Source organism: Haemaphysalis longicornis, unplaced genomic scaffold (assembly GCF_048455015.1).
Source record: "Haemaphysalis longicornis isolate Haplotype H1 unplaced genomic scaffold, Haemaphysalis longicornis Haplotype H1 scaffold_2, whole genome shotgun sequence".
NCBI classification, from domain to species: domain Eukaryota; kingdom Metazoa; phylum Arthropoda; class Arachnida; order Ixodida; family Ixodidae; genus Haemaphysalis; species Haemaphysalis longicornis.
In genome coordinates this window covers 208,058,512-208,067,266 of record NW_027526295.1, presented here as the reverse complement: position 1 = coordinate 208,067,266, position 8,755 = coordinate 208,058,512, and the positions used below count along the sequence as shown (strand labels likewise).

Below are 8,755 nucleotides of genomic sequence, written 5' to 3'. Positions count from 1 at the left end.
CGCTTTCTTGTTGTGCGAGAGTCTGCGTTCATTTTGCCACTAAAGTGAGGTCGTAACGGTACCGGTGCCCCAGCGCAAAACTATCAGTGCTAGCGGATTCGCATTCTTGTGCGCTTTTTGCATAGATATTCCAACGTGCCTCACTGGCGTGTGGCACGCCTGTAAATGGAGGTGGAGGAGGAATAAAGGTCACTATGAAACAGTTAGCCTTGGGGAAGAGTCCTTATTCTAGAACCTCTTAAGACCGACCGGCTTCTTGGCCTCTCTTCAACAGCCAAAGCTGGTCGTCAGGGTCCGAGCTGGACAGTGGTCTCTCCCAGTGCTCAGGGGAGGGGAAGGGCTAGGGTGGTAGGGGGTTTCTTATCGCAGCCCCACATAATATGGTAGAGGGTGCCCGGAGCCCGCAGAAGTGGCATTGCTAAGAGTACAGGGTGGGGGCCAGAATGTGGGCTGTAGTTTTGGGGGCAAGGCCTCTAAATGGAAATGTTACCCGGGAGAACGCATCAACTGGAACACTTCCACTTCGAAGAATTGTCCGTGGGTCTCACAGTGAACTTTAATGACCAACTTTTGCGTCCAAAGAGAAGATCTGGAGAATGACGAACCTCTGTGATATGATTGCAGCCTAAAACTTTATCTGCGCTGTGAGACAAAAAGCTGTGGTAGATTTCTTTGTAATAGGAATCGGTAATACACGAAAGTGAAATGTGCAGCGAAATCTGCAGCTGAGCATGATTTGCGGGTCGGCGGTGGTCTTGTGGGTGTGCTTGGCGAGCGACCTGCTGCTGGCGGGTCACTTCGACAAAGGTGTACTGGCGTAATTTCCGTCACGGATATGACGCCAGTGAAATCTTGGTGTATACCGGCATGAAACATTTTCTTGTAAAAATAGAAAACCCGAAAACAAACAGCCCGAAGTATAACGTACTCTTTAGTATTAAAGGTTGCTTTCCCACAAGAAGACACTGTGTGCAGGGGTGCACCCTTTACAGGCCGCTTGCTCCGTTGTACTGACGTCATTTCCGTGACGGGTATGACGTCAGCGAAATCTTTGTGCATCCGGGAATAAAACACTTTCGTGTTAAAAACGTCATCCTTGTAATGAGGAATGTCTCAGTGCCGGCCGCAATTTTTGTCAGATCTTACGACGGGCCTGGTCATCGACATACTTTGTCGCTTTGATCGCAGCCTGTTTCGGTCTATCAATTGGGTTGTGGTAAAGTCAACCCACGGACATTTTTTTAGAGTGTACTGAGCCACGCTAGCTGCATCCGTGGAGAACATCAATTGGAAGCCTGGCGAGGATTTTTACACTGTCTCTAAAGCCCGTACTGTTTGTACGAGAGATTTTTCCGCAAGAGATATGAACTTACCCCTGTGCTATGAGGGGTGCTGTAGTATATGAGGGCTGTAGAATAAGCTAGAGCACCCGGGGAGTTAAGTTGGTGTGCGTTCCTTAGGTGTTGTGCGCGCGTTTACGAGTTAGTGGGAGTGTACGCCCTTCGTGTTTTTCGAACAGCTGTACAATGCCACGGCAGACGGCATTGCTCGCCTCCCTCCACTTTCGCTCGGACGGAAGCCGTTTGAGAGAGACATTGGCCACGATTTGTGTACGGCGCCTAGAGCTGGCGGCGGCGGTGCTTTGCTACTTCTTCCTCTCTCGTTGCAGCCGACGGGGGACAGGGCCAGGGCGCGGGGAAGCGATATCAGTTACAAAGGGCGACGACGCGCAGAGTGCTTCCGTCGTTAGCGGCTGAGATGTTCTCGTGTAAATATATTGATGACGCCGTTTGACAGCGGATACGGCAAGGGTTTGTGGCGGCTAATCCAAAGAGCTGGCCGTGTCGATTAGTGTTTGGTTTCCTTAGCCATCCAGGCGCCATCCAGGCGCCGAAATATGTTCAGTGCGTGGTTAGTGCGTTTACTGTTCCCCTCCAGCGAGAGCGTCTCTCCTCGGCTGTGAGAAGCAGTGAGGTCAGGACGTGACGTGATTTAGGCAGGACCAATGGGGAGGAGGAATAGTAGGGGCCAGTGGAGCGTATCTGTGTTCTTGGCTGTGATTGGACAGCATGTAGTGTGTGATTTGCGTATGCTGGGTTTGCTGGTAATTTGGGGGATTTTTGGGGAGACGGCGCCGGGATGACGCGAACGACGCCCGGGGTGAATGCCGTCGCCTCAGCGCGGTGTTACGACCACTTACTTTCTGCGCATTAAAAGTCTACTGCTACTGGAAATCGGCTTTGTTGTCTTCGACTGCATCTCATCACCGGTACTCGGATCATCGAGCGCACCCCAATCTAAGAACAACGAATGCACCACCGATCCGTCAATCAACATCTTAACTCGGGGTATCTTTAACATGCGTCGAAATCTCGTATGTAAGGGTATTTTCGCATTTGGCCTTCATGAGAAATATATACCGGCGTCGTATACGCAAGAGTGAAACGCCGCTAAATTCCGTCGTAACATGAGAATGCTGTTGAAGCGACGACCGGGCGTATACGGCAACCGCATAAGCTGAAAAAATTACCTCCTTGTTGGAATGAGACGCGACATAATTGCGAATGCTTCGGTATGGCCTGGTCGATGTCGGTGGCCAAATGTTCCCTACGTTTGTTCCCGACCACGGGAATACTAAAGCTTTGAGGTAGCTTTAGTAGTCACCAAATGGGCACATTATGAATGAATGGTATTATGAATTACAGCGCAGGAAGAGCTTTACGACGCTGGCCGATATCTGTAGCATCTTCATGTGCTTGCAGCGGTGGCCTCAGAAATGGTCACGACATGCCCTAACAGGTGCCAAAAAAGGCCTGTATTCTGTAAAATATTTACATACAGGCCACACGCCGTCGTGTACTGCTAGCCAGCTCTCACGTATGTGGGGATACGTTTTTAGAGATACGGAGCGAGATAATGAGAAAGAGAGAAAAGTGTTAAACTATCTATAAGTTGGAAGAAAGCTTCCTGAAACGTGCGCTGACGATGAATGCGTGTTCTCTCTTCAGGAGCGGCCGGGCGGCACGCCGCTGGCCATGCTGGCGGCGCAGTGCAACAAGCTGGCCAGTAAGAGCCCTCCCCCGCTGGCGGACGCGGCCGTGGGCAAGGGTTTCCACCCCTGGAAGAAGGCCGCACCGCAGGGCTCCTCGTCCACCCCGCCGCCTTCGCAACAATCTTCGGCCCTCGGGCAGCAGCACCCGAGGCTGGCGCACTCGGGCTCCACCCCGTACCAGCACAACCACCAGAGGACGCCAGGTACGCGCCGTATAGTGATCGCTACACGCGCGTATATTTATTTACACACGGCACAGCGATGCGTTATTGCAATTTGAAATATAATATCGCGCAGGAGTCGACCTATTAGTGTGCCAGTGCATTGTCTCGCTGGGAACCACAATAGGTGAGCCCGCAAAAATTGCGCGCACGAACAAGCATCCTCGGCTTTCTATAACCCCTTGCCACTTTGTGTAACGTCTGTCAGCGATAACGTATTTGTGTGGTCAGGTTCTTGAGCGGTGTGTCAATTGCTGGTGGTTGGAGAACACAAGCTAATCAGACCTGTATTGTGCTGGAGGTTGCATCTGTGCTCAGAAAGTTACCTGTGGCACGTTTGGCGCCCTCGCGAGCACCGGTAAATTCTGTACAGTTCGCACGGTGTTGAACGCGTTCGTCGCCCCGTGACAAACCATGACACCCTCGCCCGCAGGCTCAGCGGTATCGACGGGCTCGGTGACGACGGCGACCACGACGCCGTGCAGCTACCCGTCCGAGTCGCTCTTCTACCCGGGCGTGTCGGCCGCCTCGTCGGGCGTCCCGGGCGCCGGGGCGAGCGCCGCCGACTCGCTGCTGGCCAAGGTGGAGCCCCTGGGCCGCATGTACTCGCACGCGTATTGCGAGAACTGGCCGTACGCGGCGCACATCAAGCCCGAGGCGAACGCCTTCAACTCGTCGCCCTGGTGGGAGGTGGGTGCCGGCGGCTCCTGGCTGGACGCCGGACACTCGCAGCTGCCCAACGCGTACGCCGCCGCGGCCGCGGCGGGCTCCGACTACGGCCTGGGCTCCGGCCTGGCCGGCAGCCCGCTGCTGGGCTCGTCGCCGCTGCTCCAGGACACGTACAAGTCGATGCTTCCTGGCCAGGGAGCGCCCGGCGTCGGGTCGCCCTTCTCGCTGGCGCAGCCGGCGCTGCCGCAGGTCGCCGCCTCCTCTCCGCGATCGCAGCGGAGGTGAGTGCCCGTCTCCCGCCTATAACCTGCTTCGCCTGTTTGTTGCCTGCCCTCGCAGCTTATTAAGTAGCCATAGGCGTCAATGTCTTTTTGGGGTTCGGGTACGTTTTTCTCGCTGGGGCAAGCAGCTGTTTCTTTATTCATGATGACAATTCGAATCCATGAGGTCACCCGCATGCCGACAAAGAATGCAGAGCGTCTTTATGGTCCGTGTCTGACGGCGGTTCTTATCTTTCCCCTCCAGGTACACGGGCCGGGCGACCTGCGACTGCCCCGACTGCCAAGAGGCGGAGCGGCTCGGACCCGCCGGGGCCCACCTGCGCAAGAAGAACATCCACTCGTGCCACATCCCGGGCTGCGGCAAGGTGTACGGCAAGACGTCGCACCTCAAGGCGCACCTGCGCTGGCACACAGGCGAGCGACCTTTCGTCTGCAACTGGCTCTTCTGCGGCAAGCGGTTCACGCGGTCCGACGAGCTGCAGCGCCACCTGCGCACGCACACGGGCGAGAAGCGCTTCGCCTGCCCCGTCTGCAACAAGCGCTTCATGCGCTCCGACCACCTCAGCAAGCACGTCAAGACGCACAACGGCGGCGGGGGCTCGTCGGGCGACAAGAAGGGCTCCTCCTCGGGCTCCTGCTCAGACTCGGACAACTCCCAGAGCGGAGAGGCGTCCTCCGTGCACGCCTCGCTCATGGCAGGAGCCAACCCGCTGCCCTCGTCCGGCCAGGGCCCGCTGTCCGCACAGGGCCTGGCCCTGGGCCCGCCGCCGCCGCCGCCGCCGCACGTCCCGCTCGGAGTGCTGGGCGCACATGTCGTCCCGCACCCGGCGGACGCGCACCGACACAAGTAGGCTCGTCGCCCCGCCGTTCCCCGAGAAGGGCACGCGAGGTCGCTCGCCGCTGCCGCTCCACTCGGTGCCGCCGCCGCCGCCGCCGCCGCCGCCGCAGCCGTTTCACTGCGATCGATGTAGGGACTGCTTGTACCCTCTCCCTAGCGAGCAGAAGAAAAAACGAGTGCGACGAATTTGCCCTGGACCAGTACCTTTGTGCAGAGTTGTAGGCCGACTGCAGGTTCAAGTCTAAACGAAAGAGCAGATAACTGCGAATGGGAACATCGGTTTTGCTGAGAGGAGAGTTTAGTGTTCACCTCGATCTATTCGAACGAACGCGAATGAGTTAAAAATAAAAGTATGCTAGCAAGGATAGTTTGGGTGTTGAAGAAAGTAGTGCAAGCAAATTGGCGAAACTATTCTCAGTATTTGTACACTTGGTCCAGTTGTGGCTTAGAAAGTGGCCTACATGACGGGGCGGGCCTGTTCACGTAAGAATAGGAGAGGCTCACTGATGCGGCTTCGGCACTGAGTGAAGCGGCAGACGCGTTCCGAACTCCGGCGGTGCTGACCGCCCGGTGCGGAGAAGACGATGAAGGAGGAGCGGCGGCGAGTGCGCGTCGTCGTCGTCCTGGCGCGCCCTGGGTGCGTCGGCGCTTGTACGAAGGGCCTGTCGGTGGCTGCAGCAGCACTCCGCCGGAGATTTCACTACCGTTCCGCGCCGTGTGCTCTGGAGAGGGAGGGCGAAGGGCCGACGGACCTGTGCGACGGTGCAGCGGGCGCCCCGTGCCGCCACGTGCGCGCGTGTGTGTACGTCCCCCGGCACCAACCCGCACCGTGGATGTGTGTGTGTGTCTGTGCCGCGCGTGGGCAGCTTCTCCTCCGGTCCGCGTTTATGCTGGCGCTCAGCGTCACACTCCTGCAACGCGATGCCGAGCTTCTAAAATTGCGAAGGGACGTAAACGTCGGTGTTCCGTTCCGATGGGAAGAAACAAATTTAAGCCCTAAGGTGGCTTGCACTGCCAGCTGGGTTGTATTCAGGAATGACGCAAAAGTAAAATAAAGCTGAGGGCAACTGAAATTGGCAGATTCTTTTGGAGGCTGAACAGGTTTCAAACTTGGGTGGCCTTAAAGAAGTGATGGCTAATTTGGCGAAACAAAGAAGGTACAGCGAGTACATTCCCCAACGGGGAGTCGCAAGCTCGCATGCGGTGATGCCCATGAAATTATCTGTATAAAGCCTAAAAAGAAGACTGAAGTCTTGAGGGTCTAAAGATTGCATCTTAAAGACGTCCGTTCGTGGCGTTTGACCTGAATAAGCAGGGAAGTAATCGCAGAGCTAATTTTTCAAAAAAAAAAAAAAAACTAGATTCAACGTAAATGCTTATCATCCGCATACAGATGCAAAGGCCCTAAATTTGTGCAGAAACTTTGCAAGCGACAAGGGTTTCCATTAGCTTCAAAATGGTAAAGCCTAGGGTTTAAAATTCATTTGTGCTTTATATTGAAAACGACGGGCCTTTGCCCATGAGTCCAGCTTTGGCAATCGGGTTTTGAGTCAGGTCGCGAGGAGAAACTGGAACAAAAAACGAACACTGGGAAAAGCCGGATAGGAGAAAGCACCGTTGCCATACTTCACGTCGCCGTCAGGCTGACTTTGTGTGTGCCTCAAGACTCTGGAACTGCTAAGGCAACACTGCGTCTACGTGATGGAGACCTCTCTGCTGTGGTGTGATTGTGTGTGTGCATGCGCGCGAACTATGTTTTTTTTTTTCAGGGTACGGAACTTGACTGCGTCGTCCGTCACCCCTTTTATTGTGTGTGCGCGCGAAGTCGTTTGAGTAGAAAAGTCTTAATCGCGCGAATTTTACGCGCGGAGACCGTGTTTTTTTGTGCTTTTAGAAAAAAAAATTGTCGTCGAGCTTTCTATTGTATACCAAGTACTATGATGCTGCGAGTCTATCTTCGATGAAGAGACTATGCGACTAAAGAGTTCTGCCACGGGTTTTCAGTGATCTAGGACGTTGTACATAGTGACTCAACAAAGGAGAGAACTCTGTGCAATTGTACATTTTTTGCCCACCTTGTTTTGTTTTCTTTTTTTCCATTGTCCTAGAAAGTGTTTTCACGTGTGTTTGTGTGTGAATTGTGAACGTCAGAAACGAGAAGTGTTGGCGATCGAAGCACACTAAACGCGTTTCCTTGAATTCACGTCTGAATACTTTCAGAAGTGCGCAAAAAACACCCCGAAATTAAAACGCAAGTCTTTTATACGCGTGGCACTCGCGGCAATGCCGTTAGTATACATTCGGTTCAGTGGCAGGGAGTTGGCCTTGTGAAGCAAGTCAGGGCTGATTCTATTTTCTGCAATCAGTTATTTTCTGCTAAAATCAAGTGTTTTTATGAAAGGAAAGAAATACCCTACGGCATTTTTTCTCAGTTGGAAAGTCAACATGAAACGTTCTAATTAGTACTCTAGGTGGTTTTCTGAATCGAGGACTCAGACATTCCATAAGTATGATGCCATATATTGGCACTGTGGCATTGTATTGCTTCAAAAATACCCAGTCACGGGTTTTAGCGTTACACATAAGGCACGGCCGCTCGATAGACTCTTCCACAAGGGGCCGTGCCACTAGTTTTTAGGCAAGAATTAAATGTCACCAATAAAGTTGAGAGCAAGATTTCAGCAAAAGTAATTTAGTTTGGGCAAAAACAGTATTCTCCCCCATATTACGCAGTCTGCTCAATTAATAGCGGACCTTCAGTATGTGGAATAGGCTTATTATAAGAGCCCATATGTTCAAAACCACGCCCTTAATACACCCCCTCGTTCTCCAACCCGTCAGTATTTGGTCTTAAAGTGTCGTATGATGTTCAAAAGAACCACTCAACCATTACTTTAAATTTCGGACGTCTTGCCGGCTCCGTAGAAAGATAAAACAAAAGACTCCAGCCCTGACTTGCTCGCATCGTATCGTGTTTTATCGTCCAACAGACTCTTGTCTACGACCAGGTCGGGTAAGTCATCGGCGCAAGCGTATACGCCTGACTTCAGAAAGTGGTGCCATCACAATTGCTCCAGGATGTTGTAACGAATGTGTAATTCCCCTTGACCGTGCGTGTCGGTGTTGTGACTCTATACAGATTTGACAGCGGCGGAGGAATTTTCCGCGCGCTCACCCAGTTTGCTACGCGTTTAGATTTTTTCTTTTTTGCATTGAGTATTTTCAAGTGTACTGGCTAACGGTGATGAGTCGAAGTAATACGGTAAAAATGAATAAAAAGAGAAAATGCAAGTGAACATGTTCCTACGCAACTTCCGGAGTTGTGGCCTTTTATTGTATAGCATACGGAATTCCGACGTTGTATACCTTCTCACCACACCTTTTTTTGACCCCGAATGCTGACTGCGCAAGAAAAAAAATCTCGGAGAAGGTGTTTTTTTTTTTTTTTTTGAGCAGGACTGACCCTTTACACATTCGATTAGCATAGATACTAAACTTCCTCGTGTGCCCCTCGCTAAACACCCTTTTTATGTACTTTGCTCCAACGACGTTGCTTCTGCACTTCGGCCTGCCTGCCTTAGTACTTCGAGAGCATATTTATTCCTGCCTGGACAGCCTGGCGACGTGATCAAGCTGCAACAATACCTGGTCTCTGGGGCTCTGGATGGGTGGAGGCGACCGTTGTCACCCTTCC

General features: G+C 52.9%; 1 protein-coding gene across 3 annotated transcripts in view; it reads left to right on the top strand.

The window, feature by feature from the left end:
• Positions 1-8,372, top strand: part of LOC144169832 (transcription factor Sp9-like) — a 199,661-nt gene extending 191,289 nt beyond the window's left edge. For all 3 annotated transcript variants that reach the window (XM_077699196.1, XM_077699195.1, XM_077699197.1), the window contains 3 exons: positions 3,009-3,255; positions 3,707-4,223; positions 4,468-8,372. In XM_077699196.1, the coding sequence (XP_077555322.1) occupies positions 3,009-3,255; positions 3,707-4,223; positions 4,468-5,074 (1,371 nt within the window). In that variant the 3' untranslated portion in view covers positions 5,075-8,372. The remainder of the gene's footprint in view (positions 1-3,008; positions 3,256-3,706; positions 4,224-4,467) is intronic.
• The last annotated feature ends 383 nt before the right edge of the window (positions 8,373-8,755 follow it).